At 45.5% G+C, this 27,753-nt stretch overlaps 1 protein-coding gene across 1 annotated transcript in view; it reads right to left on the reverse strand.

The window, feature by feature from the left end:
* PCDH17 (protocadherin 17) overlaps positions 1 to 22,175 on the reverse strand; it is a 189,601-nt gene extending 167,426 nt beyond the window's left edge. The window contains exon 1 of the mRNA XM_084841842.1: positions 19,593 to 22,175. Within this exon, the coding sequence (XP_084697968.1) occupies positions 19,593 to 22,175 (2,583 nt within the window). The remainder of the gene's footprint in view (positions 1 to 19,592) is intronic.
* Between the last annotated feature and the right edge of the window lie 5,578 nt (positions 22,176 to 27,753).

A 27,753-nucleotide genomic window follows, 5' to 3' on the forward strand; every position in this document is an offset into this window, starting at 1 on the left:
CCAGCATGACTGAACACCGAGGTGCACGGAACGCTGTTACCTTTCCTGCCGAGGCGGTACCTATTTATCTACTTGCAATTTCTTGCTTTCAAACTGCTAGGTTGGCAGAAGCTGGGACTGAAGACGGGAGCTCACTCCGTCACGCAGCACTCGGGTCTCGAACTGCTGACCTGCCAACCTTCCCGTCTGCAGTTCAGCGTCTTAACCACTAAGCCACCGCGGCACCAGGTTGAGGAAGGCTTCCCTAGATGCAGTCCATGGAGACTACATTTTCAATGGTTCCCACTGGCCCTGAACATTGCTACACATATTTCCAGTAGCGTGTCAGATCTAAATACTGGAGCCCTCCTACTGTCAAAGACTCCTGCCCTGCCCTCTACTTTCCCTTGCCTCACTAACTGCTGCTGCTGCTGCTATTATTATTATTATTATTATTATTATTATTATTATTATTATTATTATTATTTCTATGGGTAGTATTGAATGGGCGCTTACACCTCCCCCAATTTCCTTGCACCCCGCAGCTTCTGTTGTGCAAACAGTGGGTCCCGCCAGTTCTGTTGTGCAAGTGGGACCTATACTGCTTGCACAACAGTAATGTAATGCTTCCCAAAGGCAGCCCTTTGGGAATGAGTGGAAACGCTCATTTCTGGATCAGGACAGGGCCACAGAGCTCCGGCAACCTGCCCTGTTCAGAAATGAGCATTTTCACTAATTTCCAGTTGGCCCCAGAAGCGCTAAATCTCTGTTCTCCAAGTGGTGGGCACCGCTTGCAGACAGGAATTGGTGGGGTGAAGTACAACTGGCAGAAGTGTAAGTACCCCATTGGCTACCTCCCTATGCCACCAAATAGCCAAAGCTCTCTGAACAGTTTACAAAAGATTAGAACATTAAAAATGCAATATAAAACATAATATAAAAAACTATTTACATACAAAAACAATTAAAAACAATCAGCAATAAATTAGAAAGTGAAAGGAGAAGCACAGAGCATTCTAGGGTTTGTTGCAGCAGAAAGGAACGGGTCAATTTAAGATTGGTCTGGATGGAGGTTTGGATCCAATCCTATATGGATCCATGCAGGAGCATCCCTGTGAAATCCCACGTCAGAGCCCTCAATATTTTCAGACTTTGTCTGAAAGTATTTTATAGTGAAAGTATTCCACTCCATCTAAGGATTATAACCAAATACTAAAATAACATTCTGTGGCCTGGTTCACACATAAGGCTAACCCATGCTTTATTTAACCAATGGTTTCTTGCCCACCCAGGGTCTCTTGCCCTACCCAAACAACTTAATAAACTGTGGTTTGTTTTCTCAATCCCTGGTTTGTTTCCCTCCTTCTTTGCCCACTCCCTCCTTTGCCCACTTTTGCAGCATTGTAGTACTGGCATGTAGAATGGCTGTTGTTGTTGTTTTAACTGCTCTTGCCCACTGCCTCTGTAGCCTGGCAAAACAACCCATTAACAACCCACGGTTCTGGGCTTGCACGTAACAACAACCCATGGTTTAAACAACCCAGAGTTCACAACCCAACAATAAACCACGGGTTCTCTTTCTGGGTTGATTGTGGTTAACAAACCATGCTTTGTTAGCATGACCACATTCACATATCAGCTGGGTTCAGAACATCAGAGGAGGAGAAGCCACCATGGCTTCTTTTTCCCCTCCCTGCCTGTGCTGCTTGCGCGCCCACCATTTCGTAATTACCCTCACCACAGTGCAGGTTGTCATGTCATCTGAACAGAACCACCCCATAATCCCTACAACAAGCTATGGGTTGTCAGGTGGTTTGGAAGCCACCATGCCACGCACCTCACTTGGTTCAGATGACACAACAACCCATGCTGCAGTGAGGGTAATTAGGAAAATGGCGGGTGTGTAAGCAGCACAGGCAGGGAGGGGAAAAGAAGCCATGGTGGTTTCTGATCTTCTGAACCAATCATCAAGACAACCCAGAATTCAACAACCCATATCATGGGTAGCATTATGTGTGAACCAGGTCTATAAGACTGTTTTGTACTGTCCTTGTATTTTTGTCATTTCTGAAACATCACCTTCAGGAGCAAATATCATTTGGGGGGTGATTTTCTTGAACTGCTCCTCCCTGTGTACTATGGTTCTGATCCAGATATCAGCCCTGCATGGCTGTTTTTCCTTAGCAAAGGAAGTGGTTATTGACAAGCATGCATTTTGCAAAGTGTGCATAATGTAATGTGTAGTTTGACCCCAAAGCAGTAGCACATTTCAGAGAGGCAAACTCTGTCAGCCACTTCCTTCCATCTCGCTAGGTATCTTCTGCACAATATACAGGCTTTACCACCACTAAGACACTGCCTATCATGATGGGCATTTTGTTGATTAAACCATAACTGAAAGAAACACTCTAAAATATGTTAAATACACTATCACTCTTTATTTGGACTATGTTCTGCATTATTGTAAATTTGCATAAATTCACATTACTGTAAATTCTCATAGCATTGTTTAAAAGCTTTAGATCCATCTCAGACTGGAATGATAGGGCTGTTCAAGAAACTGTGAACCTGCATGTGTTGATAGGTATAACGTAAGTTAAAATGGCATATGTTTTATACAGAGCTAAATTTGAATCTGAAGTCTTTAGCATAGTGGTAGTAAGTATTTAATAAAGTGTTTAGCAGGAAAAGACATACCATAATTTAAGTGAATTTATCTCCTGTTGAATATTACTGAATTGTTGTAATTTGTCATATTATATATTAATGTGTGTGTTTTTTTAAAAAAGGAATATTGTTAAAAGCACCTGCCAATCACCTGTGACACAGTGTCCTTCCCAAGAAGGAGTGCTAGATACGGATATCCTTCTTGTTTCAGACACAAGCCTGATTTTGTTACTATCTGCAGTACATAAAGGCACAAACCATGGTAGTGTTCTTGCACAGCAACCATTCATTTTAATGGCGCTTGCATGGGAGAAATTTCCAAAATATAGGGTGAGGCAAAGCGAAAGAAGGAAGGAAGGATGGAAGGAAGGAAGGGAATCATGCAAGAACTTCTGTTCTTTTGATAGCATGCAGAGGAGGGAATTGTGAAAAATGCCACTTTATCATGTACTGGTGACAAAAGATGACCTGATGAAATTCCCTCTACTGTAGAACTAGTTATGGTACATTCCATTTGGTCAATGCACTGGTGAATTTGCTCCAAGAAAGCAGAGCAACTCAAATTTCAGAGCAACAATAGAAATCAATACAAAACCATGAGCATCTATTTAGGTTGCATAAATGAGTTTGTTCCTTCCTTCCTTCCTTCCTTCCTTTTCCTTTTTTCAAAGAGCACTATTGGGAGAAAGGGTGGACAAAAGTAAAGGCCACAAGAGCAGGTAGCAATTACAGGAAACAAAAACTAAAATCCTGTAGGATTTCTTAAAGTCTAAACTAAGAAATCCATTGTGAAAAATAGCATTGCTTTTTTTTTTTTTGCAGCTTTCTAATCCTCATGGTTGCAGGGGAAAATGTTTTAAAGTGCTTTAAAATATTTCCTAAGGGCTTCAGACAGACACCTCATAAGCACAATCGTGTTTTCCTGTGAGAGCAACCTTGGAAAGAATAAGTGCTGCAAGAACATGCGTTCAGTGGTGAGAGCATTCCACTGGATTGTGCCCAACGAAAAAAACACTGGGACACTACCTTTAGTACTAGTTTTTTTGAAAAAAAATTACTACAGAATTAAAGCATTTTAAAAAACACTGGGTGCTACTTTTTACTACTACTATTAAAATATGCCAAGTCTTTCTATTTTAATACTAACCTAAAGAATAATTTCTGTATGACATTTTTCAGAGGACTAACTTGCAATCTGAGCATACTTTGGATCAGCAGTATTTCTTTCTCAGATTAGAAAATGCAGGATCAGGCCCATTACCAAGCAATGTGTGGGCGGAGGGAGAGGAATGGAGCAGATGTCCTGCAAGGGCAAAGCTTCCTAACCACAAACAAAAAAAAGGCTAATCTAAGTACCTGTCTTCCACAGGGTGTAGGCCAGTAAAGCTGATGCTGGGCAATGGAAAGCTGACCTATACGTGCAGCTGTGAGAGAAAACTGGTAGAGATATGACGCTCAAGGCACCTGGATGTGCACTGTCTAATGCAGCTTTCTCCAACCTAGGTCCTTCCAGATGTTTGGGATTACAACCCCAACAGCCCCAACCAGCATGGCCAGTGGTCATGGATGATGGGAGCTGTAGTCTAAAACATCTGGATGGATCTGGATTGGGAAAGTCTGATATAATATGTTCCCCACACTTTCTATATAATGCAGATGAAAATGCTGTCAGCTGTCTCCAGATGCAGAATAGGAATTCATGTTGTTGTTCAGTCGTTCAGTACTCATATGCTATTTAAGTCTACTATGTTCAGCAGAGTTTCTTCACATATTAATGGTCACCCACACAACTTACGTATCTTAAGTATCTCTGGATCAGAGCATGGTTAAGTATCTCTGGAAAACTCTGCGTGGTGTTCAGAAATAATGTTAACATCCAATTTTTTCAGCACATTAAGCAGCTCTTTATCGTGAGAAAACAAACAGTGATGCAGCTGATTAAATAAGGTGGACTTTCATTTCAAATACATCATTTATTCCCATCAAAAGCAGTATTTCCCCCCACTTTTTAAAAATATTAAAGCATAACTATCAGCATTGTAGAGGTGTCAGCCAAAACATGGTAACAACGAAACCTCCCCCAGCAGTTGCCTAAGCTGCAGTGATGTCTTGGAAAGTTCACAAACACACTAACTGTTGAGGAAAAATTGCTGAGTTTGGGGATGGAAAAGAAAGAACTCAGGCAAAAGCAGGGTCAGGAGCAAGGCAGCTAAGGACAGGAATGAAGGAACAGATTTAAAGAACGGACAGGCAAGGGAGAATATATGTCTCGCGAAACCCTCACATAAGGCCTAGAGACAACTGGCGATAGGTATTCCTGAAGAAAGGGAGCTTCAGGCTGTGGGTCAGGAGTCCAATGATGCATTGATTCCAAGTGCAGACAGTGAAAAGGTTCCTCTACCTTTAACAACTGTATATAAGTTTTAATTGTACAGAAGTTTTAATTCGGCCAGATGTTGCTTCCCCCACTGCAGCCATACTGTGAACCTCACAGTCCTAAGGGGACTGCCAAATCCAAGAAGTAGTAGGGAGGGGAGACCGAAATGAGCATACTGATTTGACCTGACCACCTAATTTCATTAGCTGCAAGCCTCTAGCATACAGTATAATGTTTTCTCGAAGTCAGGTTCTCGAACTCTGAGAGTACCCCAGTAAAGGCTGAGGAAAAAATCTATCTGGGTCTTCAGCACATGTCTCTGAGTCAATCCCCACAACCATTTTTACCCCCAACGCTGGACTCAGAATAAGGAGGGCTGGCTTTCCAAGGCATGAGGAGAGAGAAACCAAGGTGCAATCCATGCATCATAAGGAACTGGGCTGCTGAAGGCAAGCAAAACAGATCCTGACAATATTTGCAAGAGATGGGGTTGGTGTAGCAGGCCTGTTCAGGCAATATATCCATGTGTAAACATGTGGAGTGAGGAGCAGTATGACACTCCCTGTTCCTCATAAAGCCTTTGCGCATGCAAGCTGTACACCTGTATGCCACATCTGCACCTTGCATTTTTGTCTGAACAGTTCTAAGGACTCTGGGAGCCAAAATGGTGCAGCAAGGAAGCTTCTTCTAGCAACTGTCCAAGTTGTTATATCACCAAAGGTTCAGGACCATTCCAAATGCCAAGAGGAGACTGCCAGATTTGGATGACCAAAGAACAGCAACTTTGCACTGGTAGCAGGGACAGGAGAACCTGTCTGGCCAGAGGTTCTAGGCATCATGTAGAAAGGGCAGTCCAGTCACTAGTCAGGATCAAAGTCAAGATATCTGTCCAAGGCGAATATGATGGAGGGTCATAAGAACAGACATGCTGGATCAGACCAAGGTCCATCTAGTCCAGGATTCTGTTTATACAATAGCCAACCAGCTCCCTGTGGGAAGCCCACAAGCAAGACATCAGTGCAATAGCACCCTCCAGATCGTGTTCCCTAGCAACTGGTGTGCAAAGGCATACTGCCTCTGACATTGGAAGTAGCATATAGCCAGCCATCAGGACTAGTAGTAGCTAAAGACAGGTGGTGAGGAGTAGATACAGGAAAGCAGAGAAACAAATAGGCAAAGCCAAGACTTCGTCCAGACCTGCATGTCCAGGAAATCTCTGTAGTCAAGATGGGCCAAGTGAGGGAGAAAACCAGTTGAGGGGAGGGAGATGACATGCTTTGCATGCAAAATAAAATAAAATCCCAAATTGAGTTTAAAAAGGATTAGGAAACAAGATATGAAAGAGTTCTGACTGGAATCCTGGAGAGCTGCTGCCAGTCTGTGCAGAAAATACTAGGCTAGATGAACAGACCCTGTACAAGACAGCTTCTTATCCAGGGGTTAGCAATCAGTGGCCCTAGGGCTGCATGCAGCTCTCAGTCTAATCTCAAGAGCCCTCTGTAAGCAATCAGTTCAGACCTCTAGCAAGAGCTATCCATCCTTTTCCCAGCAGCCTGCCAGGCAAGGAGGGGGAGAGAGAGAGAGAGAGAGAGAGAGAGAGAGAGAGAGGAGATATCAGAAAGATGGAGAGAGATAAGGGAGTGGCAAAGAGAGGACATAGCTCTGCTTCATAGCTCTGGTTCCACCCACCACTACCTTTGGCTCCACCCAGCATGGTCCCCTGAGAGAATGCGGCCCTTGACAGAAAATAGTTCTCTACCCCTGCTCTAAGCCATAAGCAGTTTGGGAAGTTACTGCTGAGGAGACTGGATTCATACCGTTTCTTTTTCCATCTTCTGTTCTGCAGCCTGGAGTGCCTCATTACAACAGGAGTGGGCAAAAAGGTAGATCAGGAGCTACTGGTATATTTCTGAGTGATTTGCTGTAGATCAGCAAAGGTTTCCGAAACCCAATTGTCTAACAACAGCAACAATTAAGAAGCTTCCCACCACCATCCAAATTAGATTACTGAAAAGAATGCTGGGGGAGAAAATCCAGGAATTGATTTTTGTGTGAAAGGATCTAAGCCTGTGTTCAGAGGCACACTGTTCCTTAATTATTAGCAAATATCTCCCTGGCTCCGGATGGTGGACCTCAGGGTTCTAGTAATTAAAAAAAAGTAGATCTTGCAAGCCTGAACTCTGCTCACCCCTGCTTTACAAGCATCATCCGGCAGCATGCAGACCCATATGGGCCCTGGTTCAAGTCACAATTTATCATTCCCACACATTACTGCAATCATTTGGAAGCAGTTCCCCTTTGGTTTATTTCCCACATTGCTTAATTTGCCCCACATTGCTTAATTTGCCCTGCTAAAATAAATAAACAAATAAATCTTTGAGCCGTCCCTGAATGCAAATGGATTTGCACATGTAAAATAGCTGCACAGGAGGTCAAGATGATTTCAGTTGTTGTCCAGATAGTGACTCAATACGCCTGTTGTAAAAAGGGTTGGAAACATGGTGGACCTTCATATGACATCAACATATGAGCATCGTCAGAGAAGAGAAAAACGAATGTCATGCCTGGCATGCAAATATGTCCCGTGTACCAACTCATAAGAAATGAGATACAGGCATGCAGAATCCTTTGATGTCATCAAGAATGCTAAATGCTTGTAATAATAAGTGTGTTATCACACTAGTTCCCATTACCGCTGATCAGCACATGGTGAGAGGATGGCCACTGTTAGGGTGGAAAAATGAATGCTGGTAAAGCAAGAATTAGGTACTGCTCCACGGTAACCCAGTGAGCCTTATGGCAGAGGGAGAATTTGAATCCAGGTCTCCCTAATCCTAGGCCAACATTCTACCACTATAACACACTGGCTCCACACAATTTCAAAGAGTTATGGCTGACACCTTGAGGATCAGGACTTTCAGTATTCTGAAATTCAGTTTATCCTATTGCCAGTTATTCTGATGGAGGATGTGTAATGGCTAAGACACTGAGCTACATGCTACTAGCAAGTTCCAAGGTTCAAATAATGCATCTGCCATGCACTCACTAGGTGACCACTATTAATTAGCCTCAGCCATCCCCACTACCCCTATGTAAGGCCAGTAACACTGACCTACCTTACAAGGTTATTGTAAGGATTACAAGAGAATAATAAGCCTGAAGTGCTTTGAACACCCTGAACTACATTTAGCTATATCACTAAGCCTTTACTGTTATTGGTTTTACTTGCAGACCCAAATAGAATAAAGTGTGCAGCAGGGATGCTGTAAACTGCATTAGCAACTCCGTTTAAAAATAGGACCCACAGCCAGGCTCACAGATTTGGGTTTCCCACTCAGCTGGTCACTGAATAGTGCTGCAGTATCAAGAGCAGCAGGAACTGAGCCTAATATACAAAGAAATAATGGATCCCATGAGCTGTTGAGGCTTATGCCAAGGGTTTGCCCTAGCCCAGTGAATTTTTTTAACTCCCCTCCCCCTCTAACAGCTGACACCCCCCACACACACACATGACCTATGAAAAATTGCTTTTGAAGCTGCCCAGTTTCAAAAGCAATTTCTAGGGCAGCATACATGATGGGTGCTGTGGGGGAAGTCTAAAGCCCCAGTGGACTCATAGAAATAGTTTCACAGTTCTTTAGATCCTGGCCAATGAAAACCATGACAGTTTTGTCAATGGATTTCACGGAACTTAAGAAATGTAGCATGTATTTTCAATCACAGTCGCCGGTTAGCTTTTTGCAAACAGAAAAAGTGAACTCCATCATGAGGGAAAATACATACCATAAAGCCAATCAAGCAGTTCAGCTGAATATTGGTACCAACTACTGAGGGATATTATGGAATCTCTTTTTGCTGGCTGATTTGCAAGTAGTAAATAGGTGAAGAACTGAATTTAGAGCAGGCCTGCACAACTTGCGGCCCACCAAACAGAACAGCCCACTCAGTATGCATGACAGCCTACCAGAGTTTGATAAACTGCCTGCTTGGAACTGCAAAAAACAGGGGAGGGCTGGCTTGGTGGTTCACCAAGTTTAATCTCCTTCAGCACCTGACAGAAACCACCCCCTGGAAGGTGCCATTTGCCCATGGAAGAAATACGTACTGCTTCCCTCCCAGAGCAAACAGCAGTTCCTCTGAAGAACACTTGGGGGCGCCTGCAATGCCTTTTCTTCAGTCCTGGCCCTGACTGGATCCTCCCATCATGGCTGCTATTTAAAAAAAAACCCAAACCAGATATATTAACGCCATCACACATTAATGGAACTCGTAGTATCCTGACATTGCAAGGATAGGAGGTGCCTTTGTAACCGTTAATGTGTCCTTACCATTTGAGATGTCTCAGCTGCTCTTTGTGAGTAGCAGTGTAGAAAAGAGGCTATGAGATTTTTTAAACCAGGAACTCCTTAGCTCAAATCTTGCTTCTCTCTGTGATAAATTCACTGAGTGGTCTGAGGCAAGCCCTTGGCCTGGTTCAGACAATCACATAAACCACAGTTTAGGTGAGTAGGAATGAGTTGTGATGGGCCTTAAGCGCATGTGTTTCCTGTCCCCACTCCTCCTCCTTCACATGCTCGAGGAGGAGAGTGAGAGCTTCTGCTTTCACTTGAAGAACAGACCACAGATCCACATCAGGTCCAAACTCATGGAACTGTGGTGTGTTCCAGCCAAGTTAGTTTAAACAAACCAGAATCAAATTTCAGATCCTGATTTCTCAACTAACTTTGGTTAAAACAAACTGCAGGTCCCCAAGCTTAGACATAATGCAGAACTGTTTTGAAGTGAATGTGGAAGCTTTCACTCACCTCCTCTCATGTGCAAAAGAGGAGGAGGAGGAGGGAAGAGATGCAATCTGTTCTTCAGACAATTGTCTGAACCAGGCACCACCATTACATTTGGTAAAAGGGACATATAGTACAGTTGTCCCCTGTACCATACTATTGTAAGGATTACTGAGATAGTGTAAGTGAAATTCCTTAAAGTGCAATACCTGTTTTGAGTATTATCATACCCAATGAAAAATTAGCAGTGAAAACACCAGGATGTATTCAATGGAATTCTATTTACTATCTAAAAGGTGATTTTGAAATGTTACGTTTGTGAGAAGGTCTGGCTTCTTTGGTGAGATTTTCTTATCATTGCATCTAGTGCCTTCTACATTTTATTTGGTCCTGCGCAGACTGCAATCTTCACATTAACTACAATGCAGCTTCCCTATTGTCTTAGGCAGAACTATTCCACGGTATGACTGCAGTCCTCATAGGCACACTTGCTAAGGTATAAGGCACACTGAACTCTGTAGCACATACTTCTGAGTAAATGTGTGTCCTGAGTGCTGCCACCTCTTTCTTCTTCTTCTATTTTCCAAAACAGGGAATGAAGACCTTGGACATCCAATCTGTCACTGTCAGTAAGTGTCATTAACACCCACTAACTAACAGGAAATTGCCACATGAGTGAAGAATATACACAAAATTAAGAAGGATCTGGCTCTTTTGATGCTGTATTTTTAGATGTTTAATGCAAACACAGCACCTTAAAATATTTCTCTTCTTTTCTGTTGCAGTGTCCTCAAAGTAGGCATATCGAAGTTTCTAAAAGCAAGAAGTGTAACAATAGCACATAGTCGAACAGCGTGAACACAGCTTATGGGGTTTTTCTTCCCCCCCTGAAGTCTCTTCTCTTCTCAGAAGCTACTAGGGACACCTGGTGATGAGGTTGCATTGGGATTTGACAGTAATCTGTTGGCACATCGTAAACATCAGGTGCCTGCAACTATTGCGAACGATCTGTACTTTATCTTAAAATGTTACAGGACTGCCTACCACAGCAAACCATGGCGATTCTCAGCTTGAGAGTTTCTTGCAAAATGGGCTTTTTTGTTGCTGCTGTTCAATAAAAAGCTGTAGCCATGGTTCTCTTATTCTGTCTCTACTCCTGCTATATTTACAAATCTCTCCGCAACACACCACAAGTGCAATTGTAAATATTCTCTATGATCATCAACACAACCTGCATATGTAGATAGTTTTCAATGCTGTTGTCAGGTCACTTTAAAGAACCTCTATCTGCTGCTTTCCCTTTATCCATCAAGTATTTCATCTCTTTCAGAAACGTAGAGTAAAAGAAGTGTGACTTATTTGCCATAAGTTAAAAAACACACACACACACCAACAAGTCAGTTTGCTGTTACCATGAAATTATTGCAGTTATCCACACACTTTTTTTCACTTTGGATTTTACATGCAAATATGCTTGCATTTGAAAGGAAACACAAATCTTTCTTGCCTTACTTAAATAACTAGATCTGTATAAGAACGTAAGAACTGCCCTGCTGGATCGGATTAAGGTCCATGTAAACCTGCATTCTGTTTCCAAAGCTAGGTTCTGGGAGCATGAAGATCAGGCTTTCCTACTGTTTGCTTCCATTATCCATTATTTAGCACTATGCTGCCTCTGAACATGAAGGTTTCAGTTAGCTAACCCATGCAGCAATAACCACTGGTTGACTGGTCCTTCATGAATGTGCCTAATCCTTTAAAAAATATCTAAGTAATGGCCATTACTGCATCTTGTGGTATGAATTCCAGAAGATAACTATGCCTTATGTGCAGGGCCAGCTCTACCATTAAGCAGAATGAGGCAATCACGTCAGGTGAAGCAGATTGGGGGGGGGGGGGGCTAGCAACCTCCAAACTGTTCCTCCTGGACTCCCTGGCTGTCCCTCATTGTTGAAGGACAGAGCTGTGTCCTCGGTCCCAAAAACTAGCCTGCTGGCTCAGGAGTTGGGAGGACACTATCCCACTTCCACTGTTGAAATAAGATTCAATTGCCAATTCTGTATATGGAACAGGGATGGGACACCATCTTGTCCTTTGCCTCAGGCAGCAAAATGGCTTGGGCTGTCTCAGCTTGTATGAATAAGTTATTTCCTTTCTCTGTCCTGAATCTAGTGCCAATCAATTTAACCAGCTGACCCTGAGTTCTAGAATTATGCCGAAGATAAAATATACCTATCTCTGCTCCGTTTATACATTTATCAAACATTCTCTCATGTCACTGTATTTCTTCCCCTAACCTAAAAAGCTCCAAACAGTTTAGACCATTCTCCTTACATAGAATTAATAAGTTTACCACAGATTTTCCTCCCCCCACCCTTTGTTTCTGTGCCTTTCAGAGCAACCTGACATGCAGAAATTAAGGAGGTGAAGTTTTTGCTTGCATGGAAATCAAGTAGTGGGAAAAGCTTTACTTGTTTCTGCAGGTCAGGCCACTCTTAAAGGCCCAGGACTATGAAAGGCTGGTGATCCTACCAGTCTGTCACCACCTGCCCTGGAGAAAGAAGGAAACTTGAAGCTGATATCTTTTGCACGCGCAGATATTTTCTTGTATGCAAATGTAACATTTGAGACTGAGCAAGGAAGTGGAAAAACTAGGTGGAATGGCACAAACCACTTATAAACCAACCACAAGGCATTGCTAATGAGCAACCAGAGTGCTCAGACCTTCACAAAGTGAGCTAAGGCAAATACAGTCCTCTAGGCATGTATGTCTAACGACAGCCCACCAAGGACTTGATAAAACTCCTGGTTTCGTTGCCTGTCTGGAATTGCAAAAGGGTATGTGTTTGTACGGGTGGTCTCAACGTGCGTCCCAAGTTGTGTAGGCATGAGATGACTCTCCAGAGTAAATCTAAACAACTGCTACAACCTTCAATGTCTACATTAGGAATTCAAAGCTTGTGATCCACCAAGCCAAATTTAATCCACCAATCATTTACTATGTTTGGCCTGCCAGGTACTTGACAACCACCCCCTCCCTGTTTTTGCAGCCCCTTGGGTTGCATCTACACATAGCAGTTTTACCATTATTCTGCATTAATAACTATTGCTGCACATGATACCAGTGGGCACCAACAGTTATCACTGCAGTATGATAATGGTAAAACTGCTGTGTGTAAATTCAGCCCTCATCACAGGAAATGCTAGAGGTTATCAAAAGTTGTGCAGACCTTTTCTGGAGTCAGGGTAGGGGTGCCACTTTTCCTACTGGCCCTGCTCTTGTGCCTTTACATCTTCTGACATATAGAAGTTCAGCAGGTAAAGCTTTTCCAGTTACTTTATCTCCAGGCAAGGATTTGCTTAATTCTCCAGACATGAGTGCCTGTCAAAGACACAGGAGTAGGGCCAAGAAAATGTTGCGAACCCTGATTCAGTGTTGCTCTTGCTCTGCCATTATGCGGAGTCTTGTATGATGCAGGGATGTGATGAAGTTTTGATCCATAGGCTAATCCGTAGCCCAGTGAATTAAAAATGCTCATACAGCCCCGCTAACTTCAAATACATTGGCTTAAATCCAAGAACTGTGGTTTATACCTATACACAGAGACAGAGAGAGACTGGCTATGTTTCAAGGTAATGCTAAATTATAGTTTAGAGTTATGTTAAGACCAAGCCTCAGACTCATGAACTTCTCCCCTCTTCTGCTTCAGCACAGCTGTGTGGAGGAGATCAGACGCTTTTGCTTCCCTTTTCAGCTGATTCCAGTTCGCTGTTATGACCAAACTGAGACAAATTAGTTTTAACCATGGTTTAGGGAAACAAGCTAAATTTAAACCATGATTTATGATCCTGGTTTATGACCCCTAAACCATAATTAAGATTAACCACAGTTCTGGGTTCAGGTATGAAACCCAGAAAATGGTGTTCAAAATGGACCTTTTTGCAGCCACACCAGATGAGGAGGGGGACATGAATGAGCCTGAGGCTTCTGCACATAATGCTATAGTTTAGCATAAAATACACAGAGCAGGGACAGCTTGTTGTGAAAAGATAAAGAACAAAGCACTATTTTTATGGATGGAAATTACAATTACAACCTTATTCAGCCTCATGGGAGTAAGTCCCATTGAAATTAGTGGGACTTACTTCAGAGTAAACATGCACAGGATGAATGTACTGTTTATGCCAGCCACCTGTTACAGACCATAAAATTAGTTTCTGTGCTAATCACTGAAGTATGCAAGGCTGTTATACTCAAAAGCCATCCCATATGTGCCTACGTTTAGTTTTCAGTCTACCTAAGTACAACTCTATCTCAACAATCTCCCCAGCCCAGAGTATATGCACATTAATAAAATATTACACAACTAAGGGAAAAGCTGTACTTTCCCCCCCACACCTCCCTCTCTTTGTCTTACCTGAATGTGTGAAAAGGCTACCTAGATCATTCCCTCATAGCACATCAGGAAATTACCTAACCAGGGGAAGGCACACAAGCTAGTAAATCTATGACATGACTGCTAGCATTAACATTCCTGTGGGAGTTCATCTCAAAAGTGAAGGGAATAGATCAGAACTCTCTACCCTGCACTGATTTTCCACGCTGTGCCACTCTTTAGATTTTATTACTTTTAATACATTAAGAGTGCAATCCTATGCATGTTTAGACATAAAAAGTCTTATAACTCTCAGCATTTCCCAGCCAGCCATGCTGGCTGGGAAATGCTGGGAGTTGTAGGACTTTTTACTGTCTAAACATGCATTGGATTGAGCACTAACTCTTCTAGAAGTATAGCACTACAAAGATGCACTACATTCTGTAATTATGCAAAAACGTGGACACATAAATCATTAGAAAGCCTTTCAGGTAGAACTTTGCTGAGGAACAAGAACTTTTTTTAAGGCTATAAAGCATGGAGATTTAAAGGATTCAGTTATATATGTATGGGGGGTGTTCACTCTTTAAACCACATACAAATTACATTTGATTGGAAGTGCTCTAACATTTTGATTACTTTCAGTGGTGTGGTGCATAGTGCAACTTGACTCTACAATATAAACATCACTGATAATACTTCAGATATTCTAATTATTTCTATGTGCAAAGAGGTTTTTCTTTTCCCCATCGTGTAACATCAAAGAGTGTTGTATTAGAATCTAATACAGCACTCTTGGATGCTCTACGAAGAGAAAAAAAAAAAACCCTCTCAGCACATAGATATCCAGCATATCAACTTGCTTTCTTGTGCTGGGAGGATTCACTGCCCAACACACAGAAGAGGGCATTCAAATATGAGGTTCCCTTTCCTGCAGTCTGAAGTGGTACAGTCTAAGAAAAGCTGTACCACATGATTCTGCTACATGTGTAAATTGGCTCTTGTACCTGATAGTGCAGCCTCATGCTTTTTAAAAAAAACACCTGGAGTTTCAAGGAAAGAACTCAAAAACAGCAAACACATTATTTTTACTGCATAAAAGGACCTATTGAGGTATACTGGCCCACTGAAATGATGTGTACAAGAGAATACCCATTTCTAAGGGTTTTTATTTAACTGACACTTTATCCAACTACCTTTGACTACTTTAACTGGGATTGCCAGAAGCATTTAACCAGTGGTAGCTTTAGCAAGCTGCATGACAAGGAGAAAGTCAACAGGTGAAGATTTCCCCATCACAGCAGTTCCATGCCAAAAAAGAGAAAGGCTATATTTCTGCCCATTCGCTGCCATAAAAAAATAATAACAATCTTCACTGGAGGTAAAGGCCATCTGTCACAGATGCTGTAGGTGCAAGGGTCCTGTACTGAGCTGGGTATCAGACTAGAGGGTTCCAAAGTCCCTTCCAGCTCTAAAGATCTACGGTTCTAACTTTAACCCCTGGTCTCAGATTTTCATTACTAGCTGGGTGGATTGGTAGTACCTATTCAACTTGCCCACAATGAGTCTCATACCCACGTACCCCTCTGCAATTAGCCATCTAGCCACTTGATTGGAATATCTTAACTTTTTCTAAAATACGTAATGCTAGCCGCTATTATTTATGTCCTCTGTGACCCCAGTTTTCCAAAGTGGAAAGAGGGAGAATTTAGTCATTAACTGAGTTCTCTTGCTGTGTCATGCTATGTTACAGATTTTGCACACCCAATAGGTGTAATCAGATATTACAGTACTTCCTGTCCTTGGTTAGCATTTTAAGAATTTAACATAAACCATAGAACACCTTTTTAAGGGAGGCAGTTCCTCTTTCGGTTTTATATAAATCTCAGGACAAAGAATATTTGATATTATACAGTATACACTGATTTTAAAGAAGAAAAGAAATCATGTTTACCAGCTGGTATTTTATACTATATTAAAATCTTTAATGATCCAGTACCATCAATGCATATTGTGTTTGCTTTAGATAGATATTACATTGTTTTAGCAAAATATAATTCTCTATATTTAAGTAACTATTACAATGAATAAAAAAATGGATTGGGGATTGGGGTAGTTTTTGGAGAGTGATTTGATATTCTGACTACTCCATTTTACATTTTTAAGAAAGACATGACTTAAACAAGTGTCACTGTAAAAAAAAAAAAAATCCATTTTAAATGCATGAATTATAAATCAAATTACCTTCAGTTCTGCCCTAACCTAATATTCTTTCTCCAAGTGTCACTTTTTGTTAAAATCAATTTCAGATTTTGAGTATTGCTCAGCTCACCTAATTGATAGCAACACACACTCATGATAAGCATAAAATGAAATTGTTTCTGTAGCACAACTCAACGGTGGGTTGAAGAATAGTTCAAGGCAACCTTGTATGGGGGTATACAGTTATTAAAAGACCTAACTCTGCTGGATCACTGCTGACAATTTTGGGCCTAAAGCTTGCCAGATAGTTTCCTTGCCTGCAACCTATTTCAGTCTTTGTCTTTAGTGGGACAATGATAGATTAGGAAAGCACCCATCATAAAGACAGATATGATGAGTGTGAATAGAAGGCCAAATATACTGTAGGGATATGGAGGGCTTGGGTTTGGAAATCCATGAGATCTCTTTTGGTGGAGGCGGGGGGGGGGGTTGGTGGAGGCAGGGGGGTTGGCCTTCACTGGAACCCTGTTCTTAAGTGCCATGTGTTACCTGTCCCCATAGGAATGAACAGCAACTAGTTGCTTATATAGGAGAAATGAAAAGGGACATCAACCATTCAGCAGCACCATTGGGGTGGGAGTGAAACCTGCTCCAATCTGCAGAGCCACAATTTAGCTTCTGTTTCTTGGTCACATTAGCGAGTGACAGAATGTTGCTTAGAGCAGGACAGAAGGTTGAGAAATGGACTTTTGCTGCCCCATCCTATACATATTTACTAAGGAATAAATCTCCCTGCTGTCAATGGCATTTACAGGACTGCAGCAACAGATAGAAAGTAAATAGTAACTTTGGTGCAGAATGAAAATCTCAAGTCTATTATGAATTTCCTTTAGGTGCATCAAGAACAAGAGAGCAGCTTTCCCTCATTACTCTTGGAACATAAAATGAGTCTGTGTCACTTTTGATACACTCAGATCATTCCCCTGTGACTCAGTACAGCATATTAGAAGCAGCACAGGACAAAACATATGACATTGCCAATGTATTTTAATAGCCATTATCCAGAACTTGGATTGTATTTTAAGAAGGACATTATCCCATAACTACTAATATTTATAAAGAAAAACAAATCAACATTATATCAACAAGTTGTATAAAACAGCAATGCAGACCTAATGCTATAGATCTGATCTACGCAGTATGCCAAATTAGGTGGTAGAATTCTGAACTATAACACTTCGAATTTTTTTTTTTGGGGGGGGGATATTTTTTAAATGCTCCTGCACCTCAAAAAGAGCTGTATGTTAAACCTTTTCCTGTCATGTACACAGCAGTTTAGTCATGTACAGAAGGCTCGTTTTAAATGTAGAGGAGCCTTCAAAATACAAACTCCCACCCGCAACCTGAAGTAGTGCAGTCTAGAATGTGACCACCTCATTCTGCATGAAGTGTAGACTGGTTCTCCATAGCCTGAGGAACATCCCAATTAAGCCCTCTGGTTTCAGTTAAACGAATTCAATGTAAGCCCTGTGCTCTGTCTTTTGTTATGGGATCTAGACCTGTCTGGCGAGCTACGATCTAGAACCCAATTCACTCTAGAGTAGCCCTATAAAAATCGGAGGCTCTGCTTTGAAATACCCAGGCCCTGGGAGGTAACCTCAGCTTTATTCCAAACCAAGGACTTTTCCCCCTTAAGAAAATAATTAATTTCCTTGAAGTAAATTAAAAGCTGTTCTACAAGGTTCTACCTTCATTGACAAGTAAAGAGGCCTGTAAAATGCAGGACACAATCCTGCCAAAGTTCAGCATGATTAAAATCCATTCATTTCAATGGGAAAGTTAGGTACATGCTTAGATTTCTACTGCTATAATCTACAGGATTTACAAGTGCTTGATTTTGGCTAGATCACGACCATTCTACAGACTTCAACCTTCAGTTACAAGTAAAGGCACAATGTGGCCCAGATGTATTTTCAGTGTAATTTTTTTTTTAAAATCACCTTAAACCATTTAAGGGCTAGTTTACACATCCATGTGCATCTCTAGACTCTTGAACACTGTAACACTGGCAGTTGAATGCCTGAATGGACTTCACTGAAAAGCACTGTGTCTGAGATAATGTGAGGTGAGGTGATATTAAAATTATTTCTGTAGTGTTCAATCTATGATGGTCCATTCACACATGTCACCACTTGATTTGCAGTTATCAAATGAGGAACTTGCATGCTTGCATAAATCAAAAAATCAAAATGTTGATTCAGGCTAACTAAAAATATGGCTTTGCTAATTGACAGCACAATGTATGTTCTCATTTATTTATTTATTTATTTATTTTTAATATTTATTTATTTATTTATTTTTTATTGAATCCCCCCAAACAGAGCTGAAAACATACTGGGTTCAATTCAGTCTATATTAAGTACACTGAAATCCCACTGGCTTCAATAAAAGGATTAGGAACTTGCTTAAATCTTTGAAGTGTGTAACTTTGGTTGGATTGTGGCCATACTATAATTTAGCACATTTGACTGCAGCTTTAAAGAAAAGAAAGCTTAGTTTTGTTATCCATGCTAGCAGGAGCAGTGGAGTCCCAAGTTCTCTGTGTCAAAATAAATATTTGTATGTGTATATCTATGTATTTATTTTAATAGGGCATTCTAAACATTAAAAACATACATTTTGCAAATAAGAGTTCAATTTTGACAAACACAAATGGAGAGCGACATACACTGCACCTGCAAATGTCCTCAAATTAAATAATTAAAGCCCCATATATTATTTTATTAAGGTGAACAGCATCTACCCTCTCCACTTAGGAACAAGTGATGGGCCTTCATCAAACCTTCCCCTGCTTCCCCCAAGGAACATTACAGTGAAACCTGTAGAAAAAAACACCCTTACTCTGATCAATTTTCCATCTTGAAAGGCCAGATAAACATTGGTCTTATGCCTTAGAAAATGTGCACCAATTTCACAGTATTGCAATGCGTTGATGTTATTTAATTTATATTATTTAATTGACCTCATTCCTAATGTACCCTGTTACCAATGAACTAATGCAAGAATAAGGCCCAAATCGGGTAGGTTTGGACTCCTGACCCAACTCATCTTTGTGGATACCTTGAGGGATACCTCTCAGCAGGTTTCACTGCGGACACAAAATGCAACTTAGCAGTGAGGGAGTTCTGGGTATTTCTAAAAGTCTCCTACCTGTATTATGGACATCCGGCTCGGGGGAGCCTCACTGACGTTAGTCCCTTGCCCTGTGAAGCTGGTGTGGCAACCCACATGTCCCTGCGGTACAGTCAGGTTGTTGGAGGCAGGTTTCAGGTACATCACCTCAGACCTGGGTGAGCTAAGGGGCAAGCGTGTCTGGTAGTCAAAATACATGGGCGATGTGGCCAAGGAAGGGCTGCTCACCACGTTCATGACGTTGAGGGGTCCCCGGCTGTCCTCCCCTTCACTGGGCACCAGCATGATGTCATTCTTGCTAATCTTCTTTTTCTTGCCCTTGCCCCCGCCGCTGCCGCCCCCACCTCCTCCTCCACCCCCTCCGCCCAGCTGAGGGTGGCTGTACTCGGCAATACGGCAGTTGTAGGTGCGGATCTCCTTGTTCTCACGCTTGCACTTCACGGCAATGGTGATCATGGCAGCTAGGAGGATGATGGAAACTGTGCTCAGGGTGACAATCAGGGGAAGCGACAAGTCCCAATGTGGCCGCCGGTGCTGCTCGCCATTCACCTGGGGCTCACCTGCTTCAGGCAGAGGCCCAGCCAAAGCCCGGACAATCAGCTTGGCTACCGCCGACAGACTGGGCTTCCCGTGGTCACTGACCTTAACCACGAGTTCAGCCACAGGGCTCAGCTCTTCCCAATAAGGGTGCAGCGTGCGGATCTCCCCACTTGTAGGGTCCATCTCAAAGAGGTGTTCCTCATTGCCTTCAACAATCTCATAGGTGAGGCGCCCACTTTCCCCAAAGTCACTATCCAAGGCACGGACCGTGCCCACGGGGTACCCCACGCCAGCATTACGGGGGACCTGCAGCTCAGCAGTGTCATTGATCAGGGCCGGCAGGACTATCAGGGGGGCATTGTCGTTGACATCGAGGACAGTGACGCGGACGGTGGCGTTGCTCTCACGGTGGGGGGAGCCAGAGTCTTTGGCCAGCACGTGGAACTCAAAATGTTTGGTCTGCTCATAGTTGAAGCTGCGCAAGGCATAGATGGCACCATTGGTGGGGTTGACAGAGACATAGGTGTAGATGGAGACATCGCCCACATGCCCGGGCAGAATGGAATAGGACACTGTGCCATTTTGGCCCAGGTCTGGATCCTTGGCCAACACAGAGCCCAGGTACTCACCTGGGATGTTGTTCTCAGGCACCTGCAGCACATAGAGGTTCTTGCTGAAGCGGGGTGGGTTGTCATTCTCGTCAAGGATCCTGACTGTGAAGGATTTGGTAGAGTTGCGTGAGGGGGTGCCCCCATCTCTAGCCAGGATGGTGACATTGTACTCGTCCTGCACCTCCCTGTCCAAGGGTCGGTCCGTCACCACAGTGTACAAGTTGTCGTAATTCTCCTCCAATGTGAAGGGCACCGCTCCGTCCCCGCCACTGCCATCCCCTTGCACCCGGCATTGCAGCTGCCCGTTCTTGCCCGAGTCGCGGTCAGTCACTCTCACCAGGGCGATGACGGTGCCCGGAGGCGCTGCCTCGCTCAGAGCCCCCTGTCGAACAGAGACGAAGCCAATGGTGGGCGCATTGTCGTTCTGATCGACGAGGCGCACTGTGACCTTGCAGTGGGCAGGGATGGGGTTGGGCCCCAGGTCGCGGGCCTGCACGTCGATTTCGATGAGGCCCCCTTCCTCGTAGTCCAGGTTCCCTTTGACCCGGATCAGGCCCGTCTGGGGGTCGATGCTGAAGAGCTCGCGCACGCGCTCCGGCGTGTAGCCGCTGAAGGAGTAGAGCACCTCACCGTTGGTGCCCTCGTCGGCGTCGGTGGCGTTGAGGTCGATGACAGCGGTGCCCAGGGGGGCGTTCTCGAGCAGCTCCACCACGTACGAAGCGGCCTCGAAGACGGGGCTGTTGTCGTTGGAGTCGATGAGGCGCACGTTGAGCTGCACCGTGCCCGAGCGGGGCGGGTCGCCGCCGTCGAGCGCCGTCAGGACGAGCGTATGGTGGCTCTGCTCCTCGCGGTCGAGCGGCTTTTGCACCACCAGTTCCGGGAACTTGGTGCCGTCGCCGCGGGCCTTGACGTCGAGCGCGAAGAGGCCGTAGTCGTCGCGGGTGAGCAGGTAGGTGCGCAGGCCGTTTTCGCCGGCGTCCGGGTCGTGCGCGCTGGCTAGCGGGAAGCGGGTGCCCGGCGCGGCGTTCTCGGAGATGTCCAGGTCCACCTGGTCGGACGGGAAGGCGGGCGCGTTGTCGTTGAGGTCCTGGATCTCCACTTTGATCATGCAGATCTCCTGGTCGTTGGCGAAGACCTCGAGGGAGAGCTGGCACTTGGCGCTCCGGCGGCACAGCGCCTCGCGGTCAATGCGCTGCTTGGTGTAGAGCAAGCCGCTCTCGCCGTCCACGTCGAGCAAGTGCGGCGCCGAGTTCTCCAAGACGCGGAAGGTGGACTTGGCGCCGCCACGGGGACGCTCCACCGACGGCAACCCGGACTGCAGCCGGGCATCGCGGCCGATGTTGCCGATCACCGTGCCGGCGCCTTGCTCCTCAGGCACCGAATAGTTCAGGTTTTTCAGCGTCAGGGCAGGAGCCCAGCAGAGGAAGAAGCACCAGGCTGAAAGGTACATCCCAATGGACGGCGCTGAAGCCCACCCAACGAGGCCGCCTGCTCGCGATCCTGGCTTCCTTTCTCCACCTTCGCCGTCCGCCGTGCTCCCGCTCGCACTCCGCCCTCCCCCGGCTTCCCGTCCTTTTTCGCCGATTCTTTTCAAGTTCCAGAACCTGTTGCTCTAAAAGCCCCGCAGAGCCCCGGCGCCACCATGGATGGAGCTGGCAAAGGGATGAGGGGGGAGATCGAGGCAGCCAGCGGTCAGTCAAAGGGGGCTTATCTTTTTCCTCTCGCTCTTCCTCCTCGTCCTTTTTCCTGCTGCAGTTTCCACTTGCTCTGTCCAACTTCGGAGAGGAGGAGGGATGAGCAAATAACAAAGCCAGCTGCTTTTCTGGAGGGGACCAAAGAGAGAAATATCCGCAAATAATAGTGATTAAAACACACACACACACGGCGGCAATGAATTCCACCAAAAGATACGGGGAAATAGAAATAGTTTGTACGTGTGTGCTTTAAAGGAAGGGGTTTCTTGATCCAAGACGACTTGTAAACAGCTTGGGATCGCTGGAGAGACCAGGGTGGGGGGCAAGAAAGAGCCGAGTTGGTGATGTGGGGTGGGGGGAGAGAACAGTCACTCGGCCAAGTCTTGCCGGGTGGAAGGGGGTGGGGCGGGAGGTGGAAAGCGACGTCTGAGTGTTCCGCAGGCTTGTTGGGGCTTTTTTTTCAGCGAGCCTTTTGCTGCATTTAGAGATATAATCTCGCCTGCTTGGCTGCCGCGGAGAGCCGCATCTCGTTGCCTGCCATCGGGAAATCGCCCTGCTTCTCGCACACCACAGAGACAGACACACACACGTTTTGCCGCCTCCTACGATGCCAAAAATAATAATAATCAGAGGGGAGGGAAACTGCCGTGTCCAAAATTCAAAATATTGAAGTCCCTCCGGATTTGTAGTTCCTACACACCAGATTTCCCTCCTGGTTCTTCTTTAGCAGGATTATTTAAAAAAAAAAAAAAGATAGCCCTCCAGAGCCGACCCTCCTCCGATGTGCGGCCAATCCCTTGGAAAAATGGGGGAGGGGGGGTTGTTCAAAATTTAAAAAGCCAGCCCCGTCAAAAGCACGCTGGGGGGGGTTGCGAGGGAGATCAGGAGCCGCCGCCTCCGCCGTTGCTGCTGCTGGCGCCGCCGCCGCCACCACCACCACGACCACATCGCCCGCCTCTCGCTGCTGCCTCTGTGCGTGTCTGGAGGAGCTTTGCACTTTTTGCTCGATGCAGTTTAATTTCAGTTTGCTTGCCTCCCTCTCTGTCTTGCCAGTCAAGAGGAAATCAACAGGCAACTCATGGCTGGGCGCATAGATTAAAAAGAGCGAGCGCGCGAGAGAGAGGTGGGGTGGGGGAGACGGAGAGACATCACAGGCGCACCCTCCCTCACACTCACGCACGCACGGAGTCTCTCCCTAAAAGGGAAAACAGCCTTTGCATTCACAAGGCAGCGCCGTCAATCGCTCCTCTTTTCTTCCTCGCCTCCATCGCCTCCCCGTTGCAAATGCCACTTTTGTCCTCTTCACGGGGAGCTCACGGCTTAGCCCGGGCTAAAATCTTTTCAAATCTGGTGGTGTTTGGGGGTGGGGGTGATTAGAATTCGCTCTTAAAAGCCACATACACAAAAATTAAGCGTCTGCAGCCACTATGGTTCCGCGGTGCATTTTTGCAAGCTTTTATACGTGTGGAGTGTCTGCAAGATGGGGAAGAGACATTTTTTAAGGCAGCCTGGGGAGGGGAGGGGTGTCTGGGGGAACGCTTTATTGCTGCTTGCTGGAGAATTAAAAAACAAAAAACCACACACACCTTCCCTTTATATATTGATGATCGCCTGCATTTCAGGTTTTCAGAGAACAGCCTCTGCCCCCGGCCATCATCAATGGAAGCCACAGTCAGAATTGCAGGTGTTTCAAGCCGCCTGGGTGAGTCAGATGGAGCTGAGCAAAAAAAAATAAAAATATCAAAAGCCAAGTCACTAGCGCCTCACGTTGCTTCCCTGTACAGACGAGAGCTGCAGCTTCCCTGGCTCCGGAGACACGCGCGCGCGCGCACACACACACGTAGCCTGGGGGAGGGGGCAGGATCGGAGAACACACATTTAAAATATCAGAAGCATCGAGTGGTAGAGGAAAGAGCTGTTATTTAATTTTTTAAAATCCACACCGAGGGAGGGGGGATCGCAGGGTTAGGGTGTTGGCCCCAGATCCACTTTTATTATGCCTCTTTTTTTTTTTTTTTTGCCCGCCCCCCACGCCCAGACGATCCCGCGGGGGGAAGGAAAAAAAAGCAGACTGGAATCCCCAGAAGCGGTTTGGCAGGAGTATCTTTGTGCCCCTTTCCTTAGTATTACGTGTGAAACATCCAGAGTTCAGATGGAGGGGAGGAAGAACGCAACACGCGCGCGCGCACTACACACACATCTCAGCCACAGATCTAACAAGTTTCGGCCCTGCTTTTGATGTACGTCTACGCGGCCGCTATGTTATCCTGTCGCTTTATTTTTAGAAGTACGATAAAAATCAAGTCCGGAGCTCGGTCTGCCAGGAGCGCATCCTGCAGTCTCTTGACAGACGATGCGCGTTTGGTGGTTCCCCCTTTTTAATTCAAAGATCCTCGCTCTCTTTCTCGCGGACGGGTCAGTGTCGTCGACCGGCGGGCGAGAGACGTGTGGCTCGCTCAGCGGGCGAAATCCAGTTCGGCTCGAGTCCGCGGGCGAAGGCTGGGAAACCGGAGGCGGGTGCAACAGTTGGCTGGAGGAAGAGCCGGGGGAGGATCACGCAGCGCCGCCTCCCTTTATGCAGCATTCGCAGGGCTCGAGTGGCGCCCCCCGCCTCCGCCTGCCTCTCTCACTCGCGGCGCCTCTCGCTGACTGACTCCAGTCGCCTCTCGCCGCTGCTTAAACATTGATACTGATTCCCCGCCAACCAATCGCGGCCAGGGGGAAGGGACCTGCCTCCGAGGCCGGCCTCCAATGAAGAGCGGGCGCCAGGCTGCCGGGGGTGGGGCTAGAATCCCCAATGCTTCGGTGTCATTGATTAGATCGGTTCAGGCTGGAGAACCAGCCGTGGGAGGAAAAACCGGCTTGTTGCTTCCAGCGCGTGGCGGCGTCTCTTTGCTGCGCTGCGGCGGCGTCTCCTTAGCAATGGGGTTTCTCTCCCTCCCCCGGGTCTCTGTCCTTTAAATTAGGATTACTACGGGAAATAGTCAGGAGTTCATTATTATTATTATTATTATTATTATTATTTATTAAAGTCGTGCGGGATTTTGAGGATCGAACACGTATTTTCGGAGACGCGATCGGTTCTTCTGAATCTAAGCCTAAAGGAAGGAACCTTTCCTTACGGTGCAAACCAAGGCATGACTACTCAGAAGTAACGCCCATTTAGTTCAGTGGCACTTACTCCCAGGCAAGGGTATATAGGATTCCAGCCTTCGTCTGGAAAGTGGCCCCTGCTGCCTTGGGGTGGGGGGCGTGAGTGCGAAAGGCGGGGGTTATCTGAAAGGCTGAGATGAAACTAAGCCCCGGTATATCAAGTAGTGGTAATAACAGGTAACAGAAGAGAAAGCCTTGTCTTCACCGCTACTACAGCTATGATCTCACACACCCGGAATGAGGGGCTCGGGGTTTCTAGTAGATTTGTACCAGCCTTTCAGAGGTTCAGACATTGAAGCTCTGTTTTCAGAAAGCTAGCATTAAAGACAGACAGACAGACAGACAGACATCGGCTGTGTCTAGAAGGGGAGGGAGTGTGCTCACTTGTCTTCCACGCGTCTGGGGTGGCTTAGGACTGGAGGCACGCAACTTCGAGTCATCTCGTGGACTTTTGGAACGGTAAAGAAAGCACAAGTGCAAGTTTCTGGTCCTCGTTGTTTGGGAGGGAGGGAAAACCTTGGTTGGTAAAGGTTGATAAACTGGGGCTTCCAGTTTAATCAGGAGGTGGAACTTCCGTAGGTCAATAACCGGTGACTCTTGTTCCTTCTTCTTCAGATCCTGTTTGTGTCACTCGAGGTCTAAAAATAAGGTATCGGGGTTCAAGCCTTCCTAGATGCATATCATCACTTGCCTTGGAATCCTTACCCTCCTAGTCCAAAATAGGTGAGGGATGGTTGTAGAGGAAAGGCACTCTGCACATGGGCCGGAGTACATTATTCTAGGAGACAAGTCCTGGCGTGGAAACCCGGCTCCTCGGGCTAAGCGCTGCTGCCTATTTGGCCGCCCAGCCCCGATGCCTACATACTTCCTTTCATTCCTCTCTGATACACCACCCGCTGGGGGAAGGCGGGAATCGTTTAAATAAGACAACGTCACAATTTCCACCGTATACAGTTGTCCCAGATTTTTTTTTCCCCCGAGGTACAGCCTGCCCTGGATACGTCCAGAGGTAACAATGTGTCCCTTTAGTTTCTCCATCATCACTGGGAGACCAAAAAAAAAAGTGATTTATAGCATCACGCCCTATTCCCTCAGGGTCAAAGGTAGGGTTTTTTTTCCTAAGAAAGGAGAACGCCTCGCGTTGCCTGCTCCTTCTCGGACAGCGAAGAATAGCTGGGTGAGTCAGCCCTGAACTGAAGCAATCAAAGACTTCAATCAGCAGAACGAGAGAGAGAAATGCAGTCCGATCCTAAAGCAAATCCCACTGTGTGGAGTGGAAGCGCGCTCGGGGTCGCATCCTTCATATCCTTTCTGCTGCTCCTAGATACCTTATGGCAGTAGTCCAGTCCCCCCCCCCCCCATTCCTCCCACGGCTGCTGGTGGAGCCGTTGACTTCAAGCTTGCAAGAGAGGGATTTTTATCCTTCCAAAGCCAACCCCCTCCAGGATGCATTCGAACTAGGTAAAGTTTGAACGTTTTGATTGCTTAAAAAGCATTGATCTCGATTCATAAATACTAAAGCCAAGCTGCCATTTATAAATTGTGAATGACTCCCGTGTAAGTGACTAACATGAATCATTTAGGACGGGAAAGAGAGAGAATCAGATCGGGAGGGCAATTACAAAAAAAGCCCCTGGAAATTATCTAAAGACTCTTGTCTTGGGCGGGGGGGGGGGGGATTTCTTTCAGGATAACCTTCCGCCTTTCTCGAGCTATGATATTCATAAATATCGCCGAGCTGAACGAGAGAGGAGTCTTTGGATGATTTGCATTCAAATCCCTGGGTTCGCCTCCCCCCGCCCACCCCCTCGCCAGGCTGGTCTCCCATCCGAAGCCTCCTTTGCAGCTTTGAAATGGGGAGTTAGCCGTGCAGAACGGTTCTGCTGCTCACCATTATCAAGCCAATGCTGTATAAAAAGGAAAGAGGGAGAGAGAGAAAAGAAAAAGGAAGCAAACGTACAGACACGGAGAAAGAAGTGCATTGTGTCTAGCGTGCATACATTAACTGCGGCTTGGAAATCATTCGAACTGAACAGGGCTGGCCGGAGGGAACAAGGCTCTGTGAAACTCGGGACTCGACTTTCTGATTAACACGACCAGCTCGTTGGCTTTGCAGTGGAAATTCTCCCCCCATCCCCACATCCTCTCCCCCCCCCACTCTCCCCAGTCAACCCTGCAAAC

Source organism: Heloderma suspectum, chromosome 3, assembly GCF_057233095.1.
Source record: "Heloderma suspectum isolate Gila_16-S chromosome 3, 16-S_ref, whole genome shotgun sequence".
Taxonomy (NCBI): domain Eukaryota; kingdom Metazoa; phylum Chordata; class Lepidosauria; order Squamata; family Helodermatidae; genus Heloderma; species Heloderma suspectum.